Source organism: Jaculus jaculus, chromosome X (genome assembly GCF_020740685.1).
Source record: "Jaculus jaculus isolate mJacJac1 chromosome X, mJacJac1.mat.Y.cur, whole genome shotgun sequence".
Lineage (NCBI taxonomy): Eukaryota > Metazoa > Chordata > Mammalia > Rodentia > Dipodidae > Jaculus > Jaculus jaculus.
Window position 1 is genome coordinate 31271677 of NC_059125.1, and position 25837 is coordinate 31297513.

General features: G+C 40.3%; 1 protein-coding gene across 2 annotated transcripts in view; it reads right to left on the reverse strand.

Annotated features, from left to right (window-relative positions):
- Phex (phosphate regulating endopeptidase homolog X-linked) overlaps positions 1 to 25837 on the reverse strand; it is a 313402-nt gene that overhangs the window by 248518 nt on the left and 39047 nt on the right. For both annotated transcript variants that reach the window (XM_045140796.1, XM_004670003.3), the window contains 2 exons: positions 2808 to 2894; positions 853 to 1079 (listed from right to left, as the gene is read on the reverse strand). In XM_045140796.1, coding sequence (XP_044996731.1) covers positions 853 to 1079; positions 2808 to 2894 — 314 coding nt within the window. The remainder of the gene's footprint in view (positions 1 to 852; positions 1080 to 2807; positions 2895 to 25837) is intronic.

Consider the following 25837-nt stretch of genomic DNA (forward strand, 5'->3'; position numbering starts at 1 on the left):
GCTAAGCCATCTCTCCAGCCCAGAAAGTCTCTTTTAAAACAAGAGAACCAGAGCCCTCTCCCAACTAGAAGTTAGAGGCCCCATACATGTTCAGAATAGGCATCTGAGAGTCACATCACAGATATTTGAACCTTAAAGGCTTCCTGAAAAGTCTCTGTTAATGATCTACATTCTGCAAATCTTAGGGTAGAGAATATTCTAGAATCTAGTTCCTAAAATTCAGCTGAATTTTTGCCCTACTTTTTCACTAAGGCAGCATGAATCTCTTTCCCCAGAAAGGCGCCTTAGGTGGCATGGGGCTCTGTTGGTAGAGTGTTTGCTTAGGCCTTCAGCTTGATTCCCAGCACCAGCATAAACCAGGTGTATGTCACATGCCTGCAGTCCCACCACTTGGGAGGTAGAGACAGAAGGATCAGAAGTTCTAGGTCAAGGTTGAAAAAATAGCTCAGTGGTTAAAGGTAGTTGTCTGCAAAGCTGATGGCCCAGGTTCAATTCCCCAGTACCCACGTAAAACCAGATGTACAAAGAGGCACATGCATCTGGAGTTCATTTGCAGTGACAGGAGGCCCTGGCATGCTTATGCCCATTCCTGCCCCCAAATACTGCTTGCAAATAAATAAATTTTTTAAAGTTAAATTTAAAAAAAATAATAAAGGAGCCAGATATGGTGGTTCATACTTATAATCCCAGTATTCAGAAAGCTGAGGTAGGAGGATCACTGTGAGTTTGAGCCTGGGTTCCAAAGTGAGTTCCAGGTCAGCTTGGGCTGCAGTGTGACCCCGCCTGAGGGAAAAAAAAGAAAGCTCCCTAAAACAACCTAATATTGGACTACATAAAGAGCCCTGACTATACCTTCAAAATATGTTCATTGGATGCCTTGTCATCAGGGGACACATACAAACGGATGAACACCGAATTGCTATATTGACCACGGAATGTTGCAAGTGCCTGCAGGAGACTGAATTTTCTCTCTGACCAAACCCCTTCAGGTCCAATGTTAGCTTCAAGCACAGGCCAGCGGAAAGGTGAGTGCCTCAGGATGTGCAACAGTGGTTTGGCGTCTGCCTTTTCAATCGCTTCTGAAATGGAGCAGATACAAAGGAAGAGTTAGAACTGCAATCTGGAAGCCAGATGTGGTGGTTCATGCTATAGCCTCTGCACCATGGAGGCAAGAGGTTCAGGAGTTCAAGGTTGTCTTCTGATACCTAGTGAGTTTGGGGCCAGCCTAAGCTATGTAAGGTCCTGTCTCAAAAAAGAAAAGAAACTTGCAAACTGAATCACCAAACAAGAACACAAGTTTGTCTTGTTAAGAGAAAACTTGAGAAGTCTCCATATTGAAACATTAGCTATTAAGGAAAGAGGGAAGAGGTAGAGTGGATTGAACATACTCACAGAGGCAGAACTACCTATCACCACCCTTCGATGTAATTTTCTAAACTTTCTGGTTTGGCCAGGAAAGCTAAACGAGGAATCAGTGAATGTTCTCTACAATGAAGAAATGCTCACTACATTGACCCCACCCAGTGAATAAAGTTAAGGTGATGATACTTGTTGGCACCAAGGAACAACCCTAACTAAAAACAACATGTCTAAATGAAGCTAAACACTCTCCAATGAATGAATGTTTCAGATTTCAATCATTTACTGCCTCCATCTAGAGTACCAAAAAGCACTGGCTTCAAATCTGTAATGGTTTTGAGAAAGAAGACAAAAGGTATATATAGAGAGAGACCTAAGGTTTCTGTCTCCTATCAGTACTACCTACAGTGACATGCTTGGAACTCTGAATTTCTCTAGGTTCCAGTGGTTTCTATAGAACATAACAATCCTCTCAAGCATACTCCCTTCTAGCCTCTTTCTCAAACAACTGACCTACATCTCCATTCAGGTGTTTGTACCAAGTGCAGTAGGGATTGCCCTATTGCAATACCCAAATTTCTTATAGAGTTCCTTAGACCCAAACAATCTCAATTGTAGAAAAAAATATATCATTTTCTTGGCCACAACAACCAGAGAAGACTAGGAGTACTCATCAAGGACTGGAGAGATGTCTCAGGGGTTAAGGCACTTGTCCACAGTGCCTAACAACTGAAGTTCAATTCCCCAAGCAAACCCAGATGTACAAAGTGGTACATACAGCTGGAATTCATTTGCAGTGGCTAAAGGCCCTGGTGCACCCATTCTCTCTCTCTCCTTGCAAATAAATTAATGAAAATACTTTTTAAAAATTAAAAAAAATCATCAAAATGTAGTTTTGGTCCCAGGTATGCTGGCACACACCTTTAGTCTCAGAAATTGGGAAGCAGGGCTGGAGAGATGGCTTAGCGGTTAACTGCTTGCCTGTGAAGCCTAAGGACCCTGGTTCGAGGCTCAATTCTCCAGGACCCATGTTAGCCAGATGCACAAGGGGGTACACACATCTGGAATTTGTTTGCAGTGGCTGGAGGCCCTGGCATGCCCATTCTCAGTCCCCCCCCCTCTTTCTCTCTCTGTCACTCTCAAATAAATAAAAATGAACAAAAAATTTTTAAAAAATAAAAAGAAATTGGGAAACAGAGGTAGGATTACTGAGTTTGAGGCCAGCCTGAGACTACATAATGAATTCCAGGTCACCCCATACTAGAGCAAGACCTTGCCTTGAAAAAAAAAAAAAAGAAATCTAGTCATTGAGAATTGCTTATTTCCTTAAATAACACCTTTAACATTAATATAACATCAGTACTCTTCCTTAAAAATACCTTTAAACATTAATAGAATTCTGAAGGATAAGGGTTATCAATATTTTATTTATTTTCTTTATTACTCACTCTCATTCATGCAGGATGAATAAAGGATTTTGGCTTTCTGTATGGCTTCAGTGTCCCGCCTTCTACTCACTGATTTCTCCAAAAGTGCTAGGAAGGTTAAGAAAAGATTCATTAGTATCCCCACACACATAGTGCCAAGTTGGAGGTCAGTAAATAGTCATAGTTTCAGCATCCAGAAAAAATAAATATAAAAACAGACAACCCTGGAAAATATAGTTCTATAAAAGGTGTTCAGACAGTAGACGAGATTCCAAGTTGCTTGAGATCCAAACAAAAACAATTTAACATTGTCTGATCTGAGGCTCTCCTAACTTAAAAAAAAAAAAATACCCAAAGTTCAATTTCCAACTAAGACTGGACTTTCTGTAGGAGTTAATTTCTTCTGCCACCTACACAAAAGGAAGCACAATTCATTTATTCAAAAACCAAAAATAACTGAATTCAGTCCATTGTTTCTGTAGCAAGTAATATTCTCAATGGAAGAAATTTTATCAGGGTCGAGTGTTTTAAGATTTCTTCACAGCCCAACCTCTCAGGGAGGTCACCTGGAAAAAATTCCCTATTAGAAGTTTTATTCAATATTGCATAAACATGTTGTGGACATGGAAGACGTTGTTTTGACAGAAAATAGAAAGTTGAGCTTAGAAAGCCAACCCAAATTGTTTGAAAACTTGCCCATTTACACATGCAAAGTCTTGGCAATTTCAATGAGGCCTGCCAGACTTATTTGGAAAATTATTTTCTATTTACAAAAATCACTAAGATTTTCTGAAGGTAGAGAAAGCCAGGACTCAGTGGAAATAGACTTCTGTCAAAGACCATACCTTGAATATACTTGAGAGGATCAATTTTCCAACATGAAGCAAAGCTGAAAAATCCCTATAGTAACTGTACCCCCATGGAACTACCTATTTCAACTATGTTAAATTGCTCTTGTCAAGGCATTTGGGGAAACCACCAAACAAACCTACAAAATCACAGTGAAGCAGATGTTCCTACAGTTCTCTGAAGAGCTGCAAGACACAATGTACAATGCTAATCAAACTGATTACATATTCCCAAAAGAGGAACCAACATCTAAATAAAAAGTTCTATATTACAAAAGCTACCACCCAGAGATCTTCTCCACTTAGTGTTTTTATAAGTTCTTATATCTAAAAAACAATTCCATGAAGAGGATATAAATAAATCATATGGAAACCTACTTTTTGGACAATGGAACACTCATGAGACATAGATTGTTACTAGAAAATTTTTAGTGCCAGGGATGGGACACCTTTCAGTGAGTTGTTGGGCAGGGAGGTCCCTAATGCCCCCAACACATTACAGGCCATTGCCAAGGCCCTTGGTTTCCCACCAGGAATAGATGGTAAGACCCTATTGCTGAAGACTCCACATACTTGGGCTGTAAGGCCACTGAGAAATCCTGCTGGAACTGAGCTGATAACCTCCTCCATGTAGACCAACTGACAGAAAGCTGGAAGAAGGCATTCTGCATACAGTTTGATGGGAGAGAGAGAAATAACCAGTGAAGATACTCAACAGTGGACACTGCAAGCCTTATATTTGGCCAGCCAGGCCAAATGAGCCAACGGGTGCAATAGTGGCACATCTGTCATGGTGGAAACCAACTTCCCCTCTAATTGGACCGGAGGCCTGCTCCATGGGGGGGGAAATACATCCCTAATACTGAAAACCTGAAACAGGGGTAGTCATGAGCCCTAGGAGTGTAACGTCTGCTGCTGTCTGGCTAAATGTGGACTATGCTTATCAAATGGCCCAGTAAGCACTTCTCTTAATGTTCATACACTTATATTAATGCTACTCTCACTTGTGGTAGAGAATCTTTTCTTTTCAGATGATAGTGACCTTGGGATGATTCAGAAGGAATCATGGTGCTGGGAAGAAGTGACAGGAATGCTCAGCACTGCAATATCTGTATCACACCTTCTAAGGCTCAAGGCCCATTGCAGAAGAGGTGGAAAAAGAATGTAAGAGCCAAAGGAAGGGTAGGACTCCTTACAACGTTCTCCCTCAGACACAAAATGGCCTGGATGACCTCTCAGTGCCTGACACTACCTACACAAGACCATCATAATAGGAGGAAAATTTCATGACATCAAAATAAAAGAGAGACTGATTGAGAGGAGGAGGGGATATGGTAGAGAATGTAGATTCAAAGGAGAAAGTTGGTGGAGGGAGGGCATTACCATGGATATAGTTTATAATAACAGAAGTTATTAATAAAAAAGAAAGAAAACAATTCTATATAACTAGATGGATTGTAGCAAACTAAAGTTAGGTTGAAAGTGGGCGTTTTCAATTATCTCTTGTACTTTTGGTGTTTCTTTCTCATGTATCATCACAGCAATAAAAGTGAGATAACTAGAGCTGGAGAGATGGCTTAACAGTTAAGGCACTTACCTGAAAATTCAAAGGACCCCCATTCAAATGCCCAGAACCCATGTAAACCAGTTGCACAAGGTGACCCATGCATCTGGAGTTAGTTTGCAGCAGCTGGATGCCCTAGCATACCCATTCTCTTTCTGTCTGTCTCTTTCTCTAACTATCTCACTCTCTCAAATAAATAAATATGTTAAAAAATAAGAGTGGGGGACTGGAGGGATTGCTTAGTGGTTAAGGCATTTGCCTGCAAAGCCAAAGGACCCAGATTCAATTTCCCAGGACCCACGCAAGCCAGATGCACTAGGGGGCACATGCATCTGGAGTTCATTTGTAGTGGCTGGAGGCCTTGGCATGCCCATTCATTCTCTCTCTCTCAAATAAATAAAAATAAATAGATAATAAGAGTGGGATAACTAGCTCTAGGGATAAAGAAAGATTTTTTTCAACAAGCAGAAAGCTCTAAAATCCTATTCATGCATAATTCCATTCATATCCTGTCACATGTCTTTCTGCCATATTGCTTATGCAGTCATTACAGTGGGGAGACACATGGAAGTAAATAGTCTAAATTTCATTTATGGTTGTGATGATATTCTGATATTGTAAATACCCCACAGGCTGCAAATGTGAGTACCCTAAGGAACAAAACCCAAGTCACCAGCCAGGCATGGTGGCACACACCTTTAATCCCAGCACTTGGGAGGCAGAGGTAGGTGGATCACCATGAGTTTGAGGCCACCCTGAACCAGGTCAACCTGGGCTACAGTGAGACCCTACCTTGAAAAAAAGAAAGAAAGAAAGAAAGAAAGAAAGAAAGAAAGAAAGAAAGAAAGAAAGAAAGAAAGAAAGAAAGAAAAAGAAAGCAAAAAACAAGTCACCAAATCTGTAGCTCATAAGAAGGGAAAAAAGAGGATTTGTGTATGCTAAAGTAGAGCAATCCCAAAATCCTAACCATGTGCAAACACCAAAATTTTACATAGGTCAAAATTCTAGTCTCTGTACCATAATTTGGCTTTTCAAGCACATTCATCTATCTATCATAGGTTCATTGTAATAGCTGTTCCTTCCCTTCTCCACTTTCTCTCTGTATCCAAGCAGGCAAGAGAACATTGCTATGCAGACAGTGATGTGGAAATCACCCAGCAGCATCCATTTTATATATCTCTGCATGTGAATTAGTGAGAAGAGGAATGAAATCAATCCTCAAGAGTCATTAATAAGCATAAAACAATGTCTGCTGATCACAAGTAATTACTCAGATCATTAAAATGTCCCTAAAGTGTTGAGATGGGCTCATAGGTCACCCATGCAGGCTATTCCCAGCATAGTCCATGTTGTTTGATAGAGAATGTTGCAACCCTTCTTCTCATTTCTTATTATGTTCCAACAGAAAAAGAAAGCACCAATTCATAAAAACCTACAGTGCAGCAAACCTCAGACTTTAAAATTGGATTGAAAAAAATCTTTTCATCTGGGCTGAAAGGATTGCTCAGTGGTTGAGGCACTTGACTGCAAAGTCTAAAACCCAGGATTTGATTCCCCAGTATCCACCTAAAGCCGGGTGCACAAGGTGGCATGTGCATCTGGAGTTTGTTTGCAGTGGGTAGAGGTTCAGGCATGTCCATTTGTGCATTCTCTCTCTCTCTCTCTCTCTTTATCTCCTCGCAAATAAATAAATAATAATAAAAATCTCATGAACTAATTTGAACACTGTATATGTTAAATATTTTTCTTTTCCTCATTATGCTCAAATAAATTGGTTTAAAAAATTAGGCAGCCAGGAATGGTGGCTCATGATTACAATCCTATCACTTGGTAGCTGAAACAAGAGTTCCTGCCAGTCTGGACTAAAGATGAGGTACAGTCCCCAAAACCAAAATATTTAATTAATTAGTTAATTAAGTAATAAGGCAACATAACAGGCATATCAAAAGGGTGGGCTTCCAAATCCCACAGACTTGAGTAACAGTTGTAGGTTTTTACTACCTCCTAGTTACAATTTAGGCAAGTTAACTTATTGAAGCACTTGTGTGGGCATCACATCCGGTTATTTGTTGCTAATTAGGTTAAACAATGTGTTGCTTGGACAGATCTTGGTCATTTCCCCCAGTCGCCTATGTAGCGCCTTCTGGCACTAGACACGCTGACTGTCTGGGGACTGACTCTTTCCTGGCTTCCAGCCATGTCATTCCATTTTACGTGTCAGCTGTGTATGGAGTCTTCAGCAATAGGGTCTTATCACTGGCCTTTGGTGGGTCATCAAGTACTCTGACAGAAGTCTGTCATTATTTTGGGAAACCTTGTAGGTTTCTCTGATCAAAAGCTCATTGTGGATGGTAGGCCCAAGCTGGAAGTGGGGGTTACAGGTCAGTGTCCACTAAGAAATTGAGGAAAAAGATAACTAATATACAAGAGTTAGAGAGGAGAGAGATAGAGGGGAGAGGGGGAGAGGGAGGGAGGGAAGATGTAGGAGATTTAGGTCAGTCTTGATCCACCGGATGTGATGCCCACACAAGTGCAATAGTGGTACACAGCCATGGTGAGGAATCAATTGCTCTTGATTTTGCTAACTGATCCACTCAGTGGTACTAGACCCTTAGCTGGAGCTGGGAAACAAGTCAGAACCATACCCAAACACAAGCCCACTCTACAATATCAAGCTACCATCAATCACGGGGTATAAGAGGGCCTACACCTACCAAACTGTCTATCAAAAAAGTAAGTGTTATCTCAATTTTCCAGGTGCTAACTTACTCTCCGTTGGAGAATCTGCTTCTCTTTTCCAGATAGATGCAGATCCTAAGAAGAGAGCTGCCCCAACATACCTCAGAAGGGGCCCAACTGAAACTAAGGACAACTGGCGAAATAAGCAAGGGTGATGTTTTCCTGTGAACTGGATACCAGCACAAAGGGGAAGGAGATCAATGCAGAGAAAAATCAACTCCTACCAAATCAGAGAGCCAGAGCCTCAGAGGCCCCCAACACCTCAGCACTGAAGCAGACCAAAAATGAACCCAACATGGCTCAGGGAAATCTTGCGGAAGAGGGGGCGGAAAGAATGTCAGAGTTACATGTTGGGTCATGATTTGCAGAGACATTTATCATACTAATAACTGGAGGCTAACTCCACAATGCACGACCCATTTTCATTAACAAGGAGGGTCTAATGGGAGGGGGTAGATCACAGATGAGCCTAAATAATGGTACCAAACTGCCTGTATTCACTGAAATGAAAACTAATAAATTAAATTTAAAAAAAAAAAAACTTATTGAAGCATTGATTTCCTCATATATAATCTGGATAATAATACTACATACCTCCCAGAATACAGTGAAGCTTTTAACACTTTAATGCACTGAAAACCTCTAATTCAGAAAATATGCATATGATGGGCTGGAGAGATGGATTAGTGGCTAAGACGCTTGCTTGCAAGCCTGATGGCCCAGGCTCAAATCCCCAGGACCCACATGAAGCCAGGTACACAAAGTAGTGCATGCATCTGGAGTTGGTTTGCAGCAGCAGGAGGCCCTGGCATACTCATTTTCTCTTTCTGCAAATAATAATAAATGAATAATATTTTAAAAGAAAGGCCAAGTGTGGTGGCACACGCCTTTAATCCTAGCACTCAGGAGACAGAGGTAGGAGGATTGCCAGGAGTTCAAGGTGACTTTGAGACCACATAGTGAATTCCAGGTCAGCCTGGATTAGAGTGATAGCCTATGTTGAAAATCAAAAAAAAGAAAAAAGAGAAAGAAAATATGCACATGATAAAGGCTAAATTTTGAGGTCTATTTTGCTATCAGTGGAGACTTCTGAATGATTTTACCAGGTTCCTCATACATAAACTTCTTCAATGCAAGTGTAATATATATAGCACGGTTAAAAAAAAAAAGCATAGATCCTAATTTGAAAGATTTCCACAAAGTAAACACACAGAAGTAACTAATATTATTATAAAAGTCCTAGAAACCCTGTGGTACCCTTTCCCCACCAAGACAACTAGCATCCTCTTTGATTGATTTTGTGTGTGTGTGTGTGTGTGTGTGTGTGTGTGTGTGTGTGTGTGTGGCTTTGAGTTGAACCCAGGACGTTGTAGGGCTAGACAAGCACTCTACCACTGAACTAAACCCCCAAGCCATTCTAACATCCTGTTTTGTGAAGTGCTTACTCAAATCTATTTCACATAGTCTACGTTTTTTGTTTGATTCTTAGAAGTTCTTTATGTCTTTTTAGAATATGTGTATTGCAAAGACTTCTCCCATTCTTAGACCTCGTTTTCCATTTTTTAGTATCATACAAAGGATTAGAGTTCATTTTGGCATTTTCAAACATAACTTTTTTTTGCTGCTCCTCCTTCCCCATTCTTTTCCTTGTGATTAATCAAAGTTCTTATTTATATAATTTTATTAGGAACTTTAATATATGACCATACTGTAATTTGGTTGAATTCCCATCAGGTTATCTTTTATCCCCTCTCCCCCACCCTCATTCCATTGAAGGCCCTTCTCGGTGAGGGTATATATAATCTCTGTGCGTTCATAAATGCTCCACTTGGTTCTATGGCTTTTACATTCTTTCTACCCCCTCTTCCACAATGTTCCCTGAGCTTTGGAGGGTATGTCTCCTTTAGTGTTGAGCTATCAGCAGCCACTCATTTTCTGCTGTGAAGAGATTTGAGTCTCCTCAGTATCTATTGCCATCTCCCTAAAGAAAGATTTCTGGCTAGTAGTGAGAGCAGCACTGATCTTTAATCTGCCACTTCCTCTGTAATGTTTCCTGGGGCTGGAAAGAGGTAATAGAGGTGACTTGTTTCATGCTAGCAATAGGCTTTCTCTGCTTGTCATTTTGATAAGTCTTGGTTCTGCTAAGTATTTGCCACCATCTATGAAAAGTAGGTTCTCTAACCAAGAATAAGAGCAGCAGTGATCAATGATGATTAACATGCATCTAGAAAGCTTTTTTATGAGCATTAACTCTGCATTTAGCCAAAAAAAAAAGTGGAAGCTGCCCTCTAGGGTCTATGACTATCCAAGCCTTTAACTTGGTTCTCAGTACTAGACATGAATTCCTTCCCATTGAGCAGGCCTCAGATCCAAGCTGAGAGTAGTTGATTACCCCAATAGCTTATATGCCACTATTGCACTGGTGGGTACAGATACACTGTTTGTTCACATTGTTGATGAATTTTATTTCCCAGCAGCCTTTACAGCACTTTTCAGCACAAGACAGCTAGCCAGAAGGGAGGTGGCTTCATTTTCAGTTCCAACTTGATTTCTCAATGTCATACAACAGCAGCCCTTGGTATCTTAAGCAATTGAGTCTCACCATCTAATTCTGGTGTGAAACTAAGCATTTTGGCAATGCCTTGCATTTGTTTTTGGGTTTTCATGAGCCTCCCTGTCCAGTAGCTCACTGTGGGGTGTGACCCATTTCTGACACTAGGGTTTTTCAGTAGCAGACTATGTGAAACTCCATATTTGAATGTAGTTCATGTTATTTATGATAACCCTCTTTATGGTTTTATATTTTGTTATTAAAAAAAAAAAAACCTCTTCTGGGGCTGGAGAGATGGATCACTGGCTAAAGGTGCTAGTTTGCAAAGCCTGACAGCCTGGGTTCAATTTTCTAGTACCCACGTAAAGCCAGATACATAAAGTGGCACATGCATCTGGAGTTTCTTTGCAGTGGCAGAAGTCCCTGAAACACCCATTCTCCCTCTCTCTCTCTCTCTCTCTCTCTCTCTCTCTCTCTCTGTCTCTCTCTCTTTCTCTCCCCTTCTTTATTTTGTCTCCCTGTCTCAAATAAAGAAGTAATTTTTTAAAAAAATATCTCTGTTGTTTGCTAGGGAGATGGTACAGTGAATAAAGCATACATTGCTCAAGCTAGAGCACATGAGTTCAATCCCCAAACCACACATAAAAAGCTGGAAGCTGTAGTGAACTTCTGTAATCCCAGTATACTGACAGTGAGATGGGGGTCCGAGACAGGAAAATTTCCCAGAATCTCATAGTAAGTGCAGGAAAGTACAGCACAGCAAGAAAACAGAGCAAATAAAGAAGACAGGTGAGGACCAACCTGTAATTTGTCTCTGACCTCCACACATATGTCTTGGCACACATATACACAGATAAAGGAATCTCTGCCAGATGTAGCTCCATATACCTTTAATCCCAACACTCAGGAGACTAAGCTAGAAGGGTTGCCATGAATCCAAGGCCAGTCTAAGCTCCAGAATGAGTTCCAGGTCAGCTTTGACTAAAGTGAGACCTTGCCTAAATTAAAAAATATCTCTGCCTACCCCAAAGTCATGAAGACAGACTACCATTTCATCTGGAATCTTTATTGCCTTATATTTATTTCTATAGTCCATCTAGAATTTTTTAACCTTTTTTGCTCATGGTGTGGGTAGCCAAATATGGCCTACAAAGGATGAATTATGTAAGAAGTTTAATAAATAAGGTATTTTGGTCATTGCATTTCAAATAATGTCACCAAAAATATTTTGGCATGCACATCTGGCATTAAAAATGGCTAGTCTCCATTAGATTGAACTGTCTTTTGAGCAAGGGCTGGGTCACATTCAAGTTTGAAGACCCAAGGCTTAGAGCTGGCAGGCAAAGCTAGCGCTTAGCAAATATTGGCTGAGTTGAATACCTGACAAGGAAATCTGAGGGAGAATTTTTCATCTAATCACAAAGGAACTATGAGAAGCTAGTTGACTACTTTTATAATTTCTTTTTATCACTAGCAATATCCTGACCACGCTTATAACATAATCTCTGAGAATTTATTTTTCACATTCCAGTCATTGTGTCATCCAAGTCTCCATTCATCTGCTTAATTTTTTTTGACGTTTTTTCCTAAAGGATAAAAAGGGAATTGGCATGTCGGGCATCAGTTCAATGGCTGGAGAGATGGCTCAGCTGTTAAAGGCACTTGCATACAAAGCCTGACAGCCCAAGTTCAATAACCTAGTACTTAGGTAAAACTAGAAGCATGATGTAGTGCACACATACCTATTAATTCTCTCTCTCTCCTTAAAAATAAATTAATAAAAATATTTTGTAAAAAGAATTTCACAATATCTACATGTAGCTGTGGCTAGTCATTTCTAGTTCTTAAAAATATTTTTTAAGGCTGGAGAGATGGTTTAGTGTTTAAGGTGCTTGCCTGCAAAGCTAAAGGACCCAAGTTCAATTCCCCAGGGCCCACATAAGCCAGATACACAAGGTGGCACATGCATCTGGAGTTCATTTGCAGTGGCTAGAAGCCCTCTTGTACCCATTCTCTCTTTCTCTCTCCCCCTCTCTCTGCCTCATTCTCTCCCTCCCTCTTAAATAAATAAATAAATAAAAATAAAATATTATTTTAATTTTTTAAAATTTATTTTTATTTATTTATTAGAGATAGAGGGAGGGACAGAGAGAGAATGGGCATGCCAGGGCCTCTAGCCATTGCAAACGAACTCCAGATGCATGTGCCACCTTGTATATCTGTCTTACATAGGACCTGGAGAATCGAATCTGAGCCTTTAGCCTTCACAATCAAGTGTCTTAACCACTAAGCTATTTTTCTGGCCCTTAAAATATTTTTTATTTATTTATCTGTAAGCAGAGAGAGAAGAGAGGAAGGGAGGGAGGTAAGGAGGGAGGGAGAGAGGGCAAGAGAATGGGCTACCAGGGTCTCCAGCTGCTGCAAACAAACTCCATATACATGCACCACTGTACTGGGGAATTGAACCCAGGTCATTAGGCTTTGCATACAAGTACCTTAGCCACTGAGTCATCCCTGAAGCCCTAAACTTTTATTGTTCTTTGTTCAATATGTAGGCCCTGAAAGCTTGATATGTTTTTTAAATTCCACTTGGTGTCATTTCAAGCATATGAGCAAAATTCTACCAAGAACCTCGGTGCCCAGCTGACACCAGGTAAATGAGATGGCTAGAGAACTCTGTGTTCTTTCTTCTTTTCTTTCAACACCTCCTGTGCTGGCTGTGAAGAGAAGCCTGAGAGGCCAATGGATGCTAGAACTATTTGCTCAGTTTGCTCAATGGAAGCAGCAATTGCTCTCTAAAACTTTCACATCAACATCATTGAGATCAGTTTTCAATGTCATTTAGATTGTGCAAACACTTCTCTGTTAGAAATCAAAGAGAGTGCACTCTTAATTCTACTGAGTGTAAGAATGTGAAAAATCAAAACTCTGCACCACCAAATCTATACTTGAAGCTTCTACAACTACACACTGTAAATAATGTTCCCCACGCCTATATATTTTTCAAGCCCATCATACCATGGCCTGGCTTTTTCTTCGGTGATACTTAAAAACCACCTTTGGATGGTTGAATGCCACCTTTAATCTTACTATTTTTAGTCCTTGTTGATTTTCTAGGCTGCAGACTTCAATTTGGCTCCCAAATGACTTGGTTTATTTACTGTACTAAAAAATTTCATTTTTTTCTAACTCACACAGCATGAGTATTAAAGTCTTATGCAGTTAAACCTGGAGATTCTATATTAGCTTGCAAAGCCCGTTGTTATTCCCATTAAAAAGGAAAATACAAGTTAATCAAGTCATAGTCTGGGACACCCATAACCCTCATATATTTTTACATGAATTGCATGACACATGGCCTTAAAGTTCCTCAGACTCATAGGCAGTCAAGCATGGGATGAACTGAGTGTGTTTGACATACTGAAAAGACAATAAGAACTGATATTTTTCATTCTTCTAGAAAACTCCCACCTAAACATAAGGACAGAAGCTGTCAGAATAATTTTATCTGTTCATTTTTTATGATCATCTTATAAAATATAATTGTTGGTTAGGACCAGCTTAAGGGAAAGAGGCAAAGATGATTTTAGAGGGATTAAAAATCTCTAACTCATTCATCTAAATCATAGGTTACCAAATAACACAATAATAACTTCCTTTTAACACAAAAGCCCTCTTTGTCCAACATAAAATCAATTTTATAAAACTGCCAGATATTACAGAAATATAATAGCAAGTAACTTTTATTATGTTCATTTACAAGTGAATTAATTTATAAGGATTATACTTATCAAGGTTATACTTTAAAATAATTTAAATTTTAACTTTGCTCCTTAATAGCAGACCATTACAATGAATCTCTTGATATGGTACTTAAACTCAGAAAAATAGCTTTAATATTTAGATAATTTGAACCATAGCAGATAATTCAATGTAAGCCCAGCTCTGAACTTGAAGTAATTAAAAATTCATCTTCAGTTTTTCCCTGCAATGGTGATCCTTCCTCAGCAATTCTGAGATATTAAATGACCCAAAATTGATACTGTTCATCATTAAGCATCTGGCATCTGTTCTATGTCAAGTGTATTGTACATGACCTCTGTTAACTTCCCAAGCATCCCTAAGAGGCATGCATCAGTAATCCTGTTCTGCAGTATGGGTGAGGGCATTATAAAAACTTATTCAAGGAAACTCAGCTAGTTAAAGTTAGAACCATCTCTGTGACTCCTGATTATCTGACCATCAGGTTCCTAGAAAAAAAAATCACAAATTACTTTCCTGTGAGATAACAAAGCCCACAGTGGTTAAGCCAGAGACATCAGTGCCCTTGTAGGATTTCCTAACAGATCCTTCAACCATAAGTGGAAGAAAGGCCTTTCCTGGTTATATCAAGCCTTGCTTTTCAGTGGTGGAATGAGCCCTCCAGTCCCTTTGCCCTGGCATTTCACCTACAAACAGGAACAGATTCTTGAGGCACCTACTCAGAGGTGGGAGAGCTGGTGAAATTGGAGAACAAAGTTAGCTTGTCCTCAAGGCTCTCCTTCACATTATGATCTAGTCTAATCCAGTACTGTTCAAACTTGAGTTGGCATCAAGAACCATCAAAAGAGCTTAAAGTTCAGATGGCTGGGTCCTTCCTGCATGTCTGATTTGGTAGATATGGCTTTAAATTTAATGCTTTTGGGCTGGGCATGGTGGTGTACGCCTTTAATCTCAGCACTTGGGAGGCAGAGGTAGGAGGATCACCATGAGTTAGTTCAAAGCTACCCTGAGAATACAGAGTAAATTCCAGGTCAGCCTGGGCTACAATGAGACTCTACCTCAAAAATAAATAAATAAATAAATAACACTTTTAAGAAATGCCTAGGTAAGGCTGATGTTTCAGGTCAAGAGAACATACAGTTGACAATTGTTAAATTAAACCAATAGCATTAACTAGTCTTTTTTTTTTGGTGGTGGTGGGGGGCTTTTGAGGCAGGGTCTCACTCTAGCCCAGGCTGACCTGGAATTCACTATGGAGCCTCAGGGTGGCCTTGAACTCACAGCAATCCTCCTACCTCTGCCTCCCGAGTGCTGGGATTAAAGGTGTGTGCTACCATGCCTTGCTTTTTTTTTTTTTTTTTTTTGAGGTAGGGCCTCACTTTAGCCTAGGCTGACCTAGAATTCACTATGTAGTCTCAGGCTGGCCTCAGACTCACAGTGATCATCCTACCTCTGCCTCCCAAGTGCTGGGATTAAAGGAGTAAGCCACTACACCTGGCTTGACTAGTCTTTCTTGATATTTGTATTAGCAAGAAATATCACTAGCTCCAATTCTCTCCCCCATTCCTATTCTACAAAGAATCAAGTAAGCACTTTTTGGTATTCCTTTGCTTATTCTGCAATTCCAGTTTTGCTGTTTCCTGGGGTTTCTTATTGTTTTGTTTTTGCTTGTTCTGTTTATTTTAAAGACAGGATCTCTAGCCCAGGCTGGCCTCAAAATCCCTATGTTACTAAGGATGGTCTTGAACTCCTGATCTCCTACCTCCACCTCCTGGAACACTAGACATTCCTTATTTTGTGTTGGGGCTCTAACACAGGTCTTCATGCATGCTAGGCAAGCACTCTATCAACTGAGCTACTGCTCTAGATCTACAACTCCACTTTAGTTCAGTGCCATTGTTTTCTAAGGATGAGTAAAGGAAAGGTGGAGGGAGGGCTAATCAAAATCTAAGAGGAAAGCCGGGTGTGGTGGCACACGCCTTTAATCCCAGCACTCAGGAGGCAGAGGTAAGAGGATCGCTGTGAGTTCGAGGCCACCCTGAGACTCCATAGAGAATTCCAGGTCAGCCTGAGCTAGAGTGAGACCCTACCTCGAAAAAGCAAAAGAACTTAAAAAAATCAAATAGGGGTTTCAGGTAAGGGTTGATCCACTGGCTTGAGGGTGGGATATGGTCTACACTGTACCCAGATAATTTCTAAAATGGGCAAAAAAAATAATAAATAACACGGGAAATCTATTTTCAATTCCAACTTATGCCACACCCTAAGGAATAAAAGACTGGGACAAACATTACATCCCCAACATCCTGAAAAAAATCTGAGCTCCAGACTTCATGAGTCCTCCTTCATCTGTGAAAGCAGCATCAGGACACTCTAATCATAGGTTTAAAAAGCCATTTCTCAACTAACCTCTGCTTTAACTCCCACCTTCCATGAGGAGGGGAGAGATAGACTGGTTCTATTCCTAGCTTTCCAGACCACAATGTGCTTAACAGGGAGAGTGACCCTCTAGAACTGGAATCTTGACATTTGGGTATTGGAAAATAAGCTGGCTGTCTTTGCTTCTGGATCCAGAACCTTCTCCCCCAAATAGTTCCTTTGGCATAAGCAGCAAACTCAAACAGGCAATAAACTGGGTGAAGGAGTGTTAACTGCTCTGCCCACTGGCTGCTGTGATGGCTTCCCTAACAGATTCTGCCCCTTACCAGGAGTGCTTGGAACTTCCTGAATTCATAGAAGCCAGTTGCAATGGAGGTGAGGCAATGACCCTTTCTGCTGACTTAAGGAGAAAATAGAGAAAGGGATAAATGATGTGCTTCAGATTTTTCTGCAACTAACTCTGCCTTTATTTGGATGGGCTCAATGGGGCCTGCTGAACAGATCTCCAATACATCAGCCTCCACCTCCAAGCTATTCTCCACAGGCAGCCAGTGCGCTCCAGCAAAACACATCACTCACCAGGTCCCTGGACATGACATTTACAAATGGCTTCCCATTGCCCTGGGATAGAATATGAAATCTTTTTACACAGCCTACAAGGCCTGCATACCCTGGGCCCTGTTCTTCTCTGCAGTATTGTCTTTTGTCCCTCTTCCCTTCCAAGTCAGAGCTCCAATCTCACTTGGGTTTCCTCAAAGGCACCAGCTGGACAGAACCTCTGCTCCTGCAGCTCTTTCCGCCTGGGTTAAAATCGGAGACATTTAAAATGGTAGACCCATAATCTGTGGGGGACAAATTATATGGCTGGGTTGGTTTGGGCAAGTCACATAATTTCCTTGACCTTCGCTTCCTCGGATGTAGGGCAAAGACAGAAATAAACGATGCCTGCCGACATCACAGAATTAGACTGAAGACTGATGGCAAAAACAAATGATTCTCTAAAACCGTAAACAGTAACAAGAAGTGCTTGGGTCTTGGGGAAATGAATTTCTGAATTTAGAATAGACCAGCAGGCAGCAGAAGCAGTTCAATTTGGAATTTAATCGAAATGGCCACTGTAGGAAGTCTCTCTGGCAAGTCACATAGGCAAAATAGTAGATGATCACATATTTGTATTTTTGTACATTTTTATCTGTCATGAATATCAGTTCCTCCATCTACCTTAAATAAAATTCTCTTCTAATTTTATAAAAGGTTTATGAATATAAAAAGCATCTCTTAATATGCAACTATCAATACCAATGAGGCTTTCCAAATGAACATATCTTATTTGTGACAAGCCAGTATCTAACCAACATATAATTAATTTTCTTGTTATGTGTGGTGCCTTTTTTACAATGTTTTCTTGGCACTTTAAAGCAAATTGTCTGTCATTACTAATTCATTAAGGATTAACATAGATGCTATTAATCATGATGAACTAATGTGGTATTAATGGGTACATTAATAACCTGCAATTACATATAGATTTCCTAATATATTCAAGTTTCCCAGGTTTTTTGAAATAGAAAAAATACTTTCACAAAACAAATTAAGGGAAGGAAATTTCCTTTCCTACGCCATAAGAACAACATTCTTGTTTTCTTTTTATACTGTAAGAAATCTTTGTATTTACTCAATACGATGACATTTGCAGTACACAAGTTTTCATCAAAATGATAGGAAGGGAAGAAAAACTAAAGCATCCATGCACCCTAGATAGGTACTGAATTTTTCCATGACACATTGTTTCCTTTGATGTACTGAAGCCCAGCTACTCAATATGTGGTACCGAGACTAGCAGCATGAGTAGCATCTGAAAATGTGCCAGAACTGTACATTTTCAGGTTCGTTCTCAAATCTACTAAATCAGAATATACATTTTAACAAAATTCTGAGGGGATTTCTGTGTACAATCAAGGTTGGGACGAAGCATATAAAAGCATAGCTTTTAGCTGAAAATTGAAATAGAAGAAAGAAGTGCGGAATATCTGCTTATCCATTCGAAGACATGAAGGCAGATGTGTGTTGAGATGGAAACATCACACAAGGTTCAAATTGTTTAAAGCATATGAGCATGGTGGAGCTCACAAGCAGTTGGCAACTACCAGGAACACTACTTAGCCAGGTCCATAATTCCAGATACTTGGGAAGCTAAGGCAAGAGAATCACAAATTCAAGGTCTACCTGGACTATAAAGCAAGTTCAAGGCCAGTTTAGGCGACTTAGTGTAACTGTCTCTTAAAAAACAAAAACAAACAAACAAAAAAAAAACATTAGTCAGGCATGCTGGCACATGCTTTTAATCCTAGCACTTGGGAGGTAGAGATAGGAGGATCAGTGGCAGTTCAATGCTATCCTAGGACAAGAGTGAGTTTCAGGTCAGCCTGGGTCTTACTGTAGTAAGACTCTACATTAAGAAAAAGAAAAAAAAGAAAAGAAAAGAAAAGAAAAGAAAAGAAAAGAAAAGAAAAGAAAAGAAAAGAAAAGAAAAGAGCCAGGCATGGTGGTGCACACCTTTAACCAGCACTCGGGAGGCAGAGGTAGGAAGATCATCATGAGTTCAAGGCCACCCTGAGACTCCATAGTAAATTCCAGGTCAGCCTGAGCTAGAGTGAAACCCTACGTTGAAAAAAAAAAAAGAAAAGAAAAGAAAGAAAGAAAGAAAGAAAGGTTACCAAAATGGGTGGAAGACGTACCTCATGGTAAGGTACTTGTCTAGCATGTTTGAGACAAAAGGGAATGAAAAAAAAGAAAAAGAGAAGGGGAAAAGGAGGGGAAAGGAAAGTGAAAAAGAAAGGAAAAGAAAAAGAGAGGAAAGAAATCAGGGTGTTTCAAGATATGCAGAGACATGTATGTTACCCATAACTATGGGCTAACTCCACAATGCACGACCCATATACCTCAACAAGGAGGGGCCAATGGGGAAGGGGTAGGTCACGGATGAGCCTGATAATGGTACCAAACTGATTGTACTTGCTGAATACAAAGCTAATTAATAAAAAAAAATTAAAAAAAGAAAACAGGGTATGGTGGTGCATGTCATTGATCCCAGCACTCAAGAGGCAGAGGTAGGAGGATTACCATGAGTTCAAGGTCAGTCTGGGTCTACAGAATGAGTTCCAGATCAGCCTGGGCTACAGTGAAACCCTACCTTAAAAAAAAAAAAAAGGAAGAAGAAAGGAGAGGAAAGAGAAAAGAAAAGAAGGAAAAGATGAATAATTTTCACATCTTAACAGCTCTGAAACTGGACTTCATCTTATAACCTACCTGTCCTAGTGACAAAATATATACCTATGATAATGTAGGTGTCATTGCCATCTCATTTACAAACTTGGTCAAAACCGTTCTTAGAGTCAGTATTTCAAACGAGTTGGTTGCAAAGCTGTTAAAGTATGACTTAGAAGGTCTGTGAAATGAAAGCTTACAGCTTAGTCCAGAACAACTTCTTGTGGAAAAATCCTGGAACAATTGAGGAAGAGTTTTCAAGAAATGTTGAATCACCACTGCTCTTCATAAGCAAGAAGACAGTATTTTATGGAAAACCTAAAAACCACTCAAAATCAAAAGAATTCTTGGCCACATGTTGGGACATTATTCACAGAGACATTGCCTCTTACCCATAACCCCCACAGTGCATGACCCACATTCCCTAACAAGGAGGGTCCCTGCGGAGGGGGGAGGACAAGGAAGAGGCTAACAATGGTACCAACATGGCTGCTCTTCTACAAGGTTCCTTGAGGTTTGGATGGTTTAGTTGTCATGTTTGAGAATATAGTAGTAACTTCATAAACTCACAGCAGTTGTGGTTTCCAGCACAAGATTGAGCCTCTCAATAGTTTGCCACCAATAAGGGAAGAATACATGAGACCCCAGACCTTCAAAACTAGATATTGGGGCTGGAGAGATGGCTTAGCAGTTAAGCGCTTGCCTGTGAAGCCTAAGGACCCCGGTTCGAGGCTCGCTTCCCCAGGTCCCACGTTAGCCAGATGCACAAGGGGGCGCACGCGTCTGGAGTTCGTTTGCAGAGGCTGGAAGCCCTGGCGCGCCCATTCTCTCTCTCTCCCTCTATCTGTCTTTCTCTCTGTGTCTGCCGCTCTCAAATAAATAAATTTTAAAAAATTTAAAAAAAAAAAAACAACTAGATATTGGCAGTTAATGGTTGCTGGAAGAGGAGGTATCACATTCATTAGTGAAGTAGCCACTGGTAAGTTGCCCATTCCACAGTAAGTAACCTTCCACCTATGATCATACACACAAACTCAATGGGTATAAAATTTAACTCAATGGGTCAAACAGGGCATGAAAGTAAGATGGTGATTAATGGGGAAAAAGAAGGGTGCTACAGGAGGTTGAGGATAGTAGGAGAGTAGGAACAAAATATATTATATACATGTACAAAAATGTCAAAATGGGATTGTAGAAATGGCTTAGCAGTTAAGGCACTTGGTTGTGAAGTCTAAAGACCCAGGTTTGATTCCCCAGGACCCACTTAAGTCAGATACACAAGGTGGCACATATGTCTGGAGTTTATTTACAGTGGCTGGAGGTCCTGGCATGCCCATCCCCCCTCCCTCCCTCCCTCTTAAATAAAAAAGTAAATAACATATATTTAAAACATCAAGTGCTTACTTCAGCAAGACATATACTAAAATTGGAATGATAGAGAAGATTATATGGCATGCAAATTCTTGAGTGTTCCATATTTTTGTTCCATATTTTTAATCACATAAATGAAACAAACAAAGCTGTCTTCAATAGGCTTAACTTCATTGACAAAAACCACAGAGACCTCAAAAGAAAGATAAATGAACTTAAGGTGAGGCCACCCTGAGACTACATAGTGAACTCCAACCCATCCTGAGCTAGAGCGAGACCCTACCTCAAAAAATCTTCTTATGGAATGGCAGCAAGTCTTGCATGTACCTTTGCATGTATATTCAGCAAAAGAAACACCACTGAATGTATCACCATACCTGATATAAAGCTATATTACAAAGTCGTAGTAACAAAAACAGCATGGTACTGACATAAAAACAGGCATATAGACCAATGGAATAGAATTGAAGACCCAGACATTAGGTTAAGTAAATGCAGCTACTTGGTCTTTGACAAAGGCACCCAAAACGTAGACTAGAGAAAAGATAGCAACCTCAACAAATGATGCTGTGCAAATTGGATGACCACATGTAGAAAATGAAACTACATCCACTCATCTCAACATATGTAAAAATCAAGTCCAAATGGATTAAATACCTCAATATAAAACCTGAAACTTTTCAACTATGAGAAGAAAAAATAGGAGGAACTCTCCACTAGGAGTGAGGAAGACTTCCTGTAAGACCCCAGTACTCCAGGAAATTAAACAATCACTCCACCAGTGGGGTCTCGTGAAGCTACAAAGCTTTTACACACATAAATATACTATAATCAGAGCCAATAGATTATCCACAGAATGGGAGAAAATATTCACCAGCTATACCACTGACAGAGAGGCCTAATATCTAGAATCTACAAAGAACTCAAATAACTAAACAATAAAAACACAACTCACAATAAATGGAACACACAGAAGGCACCATGGTGTTGAGGAGAAGCGACAGAAGAGGTCTGGAGAGATGGCTTAGCAGTTAAGGCACTTGCCTGCAAAGCCAAAAGACCCTTGTTCAATTTCCCAGGACCCATGTAAGTCAGATGCATAAGGGGGCGCATGCATCTGAAGTTCATTTGCAATGGCTGGAGACCCTGGCACACCCATTCTCTCTCTCTTTGACTCTCTCTCTCTCTCTCTGTCTATTTCTCTCTCTTTTAATAATTAATAAATAAAAAAATTGACAGAGGAGTGCTCAGCACTGAAATATCTCTATCACACCTTCCAAGGCTCAGGGTCCATTGCAGAAGAGGTGGCAGAAATAATAAGAAATAATAAGAGCCAAAGGAAAGGTTATGACTCCTTACAGTATGCTCTTCCAGACACAAAATGGCCTGGATATCCATGACCTCACAGTGCCTGACACTACCTACACAAGACCATCATAATAGAAGGAAGAGATTGTGACATCAAAATAAAAGAGAGATAGATTGAGGGGGAATGGGATATGATGGAGAGTGGAGTTTCAAAGGGGAAAGTGGGGGAAAGGAAGGAATTACCATGGGATATTGTTAACAATTATGGAAGTTGTCAATAAAAAAAATAAAAATGGAGCAGAGAACTGAATAGGAAGATCTCAGAGGAAGAAAAAAACAAACGAATAATACTCACCTAAGGAAATGTTCAACATCCTAACCATCAGGGAAACGCAAATTAAAACAACTATGAGACTGAACCTTACTCCAGTCAGGATGTCAATCATTAAAAATCAAACAATAAGCCGGGCATGGTGGTGCATGCCTTCAATCCCAGCACTTGGGAGGCAGAGGTAGGAGGATCGCCATGGGTTCAAGGCCACCCTGAGAATACATAGTGAATTCCAGGTCAGCCTGGGCTAGAGTAAGACCCTACCTTGCAAAACTAATAATAATAATAAAAAAAATTAAAATCGAACAGTAAATGTTGGCAACTATGTAGGGAAAGAGTAATACTTATTCATTGTTGGTGGGAATGTACACTTGAATAACCACTATGGAAATCAATATGGAGACTCCTGATAAAGATGAAAACAGAACCACCAATAGACCCAGTTATTCCCCTACTGGGCATTTACCCTAATTGCTATATGCTTCACTGCAGAGATATTTGTTCATCCATGTTTATAGCTATTCAATTCACAATAGATAAGAACTGGAATCAACCCAAGAGCCCATCATTGGATGAATGGAAAATGAAGTTTTGGTATATTTACACAATGGAATTTTACTCAACAGTAAGAAAAAAATGATACAATGTAATTTATAGGAAAATAGAAAGACTTGGAACAGATCATACTCACCAAACTCACACAAGCACAGAAAGACAAATGTCACATGTTCTCATTCATCGGTGGTTCCTAACCTGGAACAGCTTTAGTTGTTGGCATGCCATATAGGCAACTCAAGGCCCAGATAATAGGGATAGGGAAGGGTTTGGGGGAGGGGAGGTTGGGGGAAATAAATACAAAACTAAACCCAAACTAAACTGGTACTAACTATAGAAACCTTTCCCCTTGAAGGTTGATTAAAAGCTTTAATCCTGAACAGGAGTTTGAGGGGGGTATCTTCTGGTAATAAGGGCCCTGGAGAGGGTGGGATGGAGCCTAACCCTAAAACATTTGGCTCTGGCCTGTGACTCCCAGTACCAGAAACTGGTTTCTACCCACATTAAGCTGTTGATCAGAGAGACCTACGAGGTCCCCAAAACAAAACAGGCTTCTGTCAAAGCACTTGATTACATTACCCACCTGAGGTAAAAGCTAAGACCCTATTGGTAAAAATATTACATGATGCTAACACAGATCACTGACAGACCCAGCTAGAAGAAGAGAGACAGTCCCCAGATGGTTAGAACATCATACGCTACTGGGGGAAAATGACCAGCAACGCTGTGAGTAAGCAGGGGTCTAAGCTACTTAGAAGCAACCAGCCTGACAAGAAGTATGCACCTGTGCAATGGTGGCACACAGCCTTGGTGAGTAACCAGTTCTGATTGTCTAAGAGATCCACTAAGAGACACAGAACCGGGCTGGAGAGATGGCGTAGTGGTTAAGCGCTTGCCTGTGAAGCCTAAGGACCCCGGTTCGAGGCTCGGTTCCCCAGGTCCCACGTTAGCCAGATGCACAAGGGGGCGCACGCATCTGGAGTTCGTTTGCAGAGGCTGGAAGCCCTGGCGCGCCCATTCTCTCTCTCTCCCTCTGTCTTTCTCTCTGTGTCTGTCGCTCTCAAATAAATAAATAAATAAAATTTAAAAAAAATAAAAAAAAAAGAGGCACAGAACCCACAGCTGGAACTGGGAATCAGGTCAGAATTCTACAGAGACCAAGTTTATCCTCTCCTATGACAAACTCCACTAGACTTTGACTAAAAGAGAAGCTACATGCATCAAAATCTCCCTAAATTAATAATGCTTATCCCATTTAACCTATGCTGACTTCATTCTCCATTGGAAAATCTGGTTTTTATTTTTCAGAATGAACTTAGACCCCTCACACTTCAGCCAAGGCCCAGGTGAAACCACAGAGAAAGAGTTCCGCTTCCACAGTGAGCCTGACAATCAACACCAGGGTGCAGGAGACAGACACTGATGATGCTCAACACATACCAAAGTAGAAATCCAGAGGCTCTTAAGAGCTCATCACTGAAGTAGACTTAAAACACACCCACCATGGCTCAGGGAATCTTCTGGAAGAGTAGACAGAAAAATTGTAAGAGCCATAGGCGTCACACCCAGAGGCATTGTCTCCACCCAAAATAACTGACTATGGCTCCCACAATGCACAACCCACAACTCCATGGGGAATAGCAGCAACCCCACTGATGAGGGCCCCAGTGGAATGGGGGCAGGAAGGAGGGAAAAGATGGTACCAACATACGATCAATGTATGTTCTTAATAAAACAAAAACAGAAGAAAACATGTCAAAAGGGAAAAAGTAAATTCCAACTAATAAGAATACATTGTGCCAGGCGTGGTGGCGCACGCCTTTAATCCCAGCACTCGGGAGGCAGGGAGGCAAAGGTAGGAGGAGAGCCCTGAGTTCAAGACCACCCTGAGACTCCATAGTGAATTCCAGGTCAGCCTGGGCTAGAGTGAAACCCTACCTCAAAAAAATAAATAAATAAAAAGAATACATTGTATCATAGCTTGATTTTTCTTGGCACACAACAAATAATGGCAATCATACAGTTGATAATAGTTTTGATTCAATGAAGTATGGCATTAATTTTATTAAGGCCATGGAAGACCACAGTGTTTGTGTATTCAGTGGCTTAATTTTAAGTCAAATAAATGAACTAACAATACTGCACGTAACTAAAGAGTTACCACTTCAGAAGAACCAATATTTTCATTCTGAGAAATAATAAATACATCAGGAATACTAAAGCTCTGTTTGGATTTAAGTAAAAGACACCAGTGTAAAAATTACTCTAAATGACTTGAAAGGCATTTTAAGGACAACTGAACCCCTGAGTGAGATGAGATGTTTTAATTTCTGAATATTGGATTTCACATGCAGGTTTCTGAGACAGAAATACAAG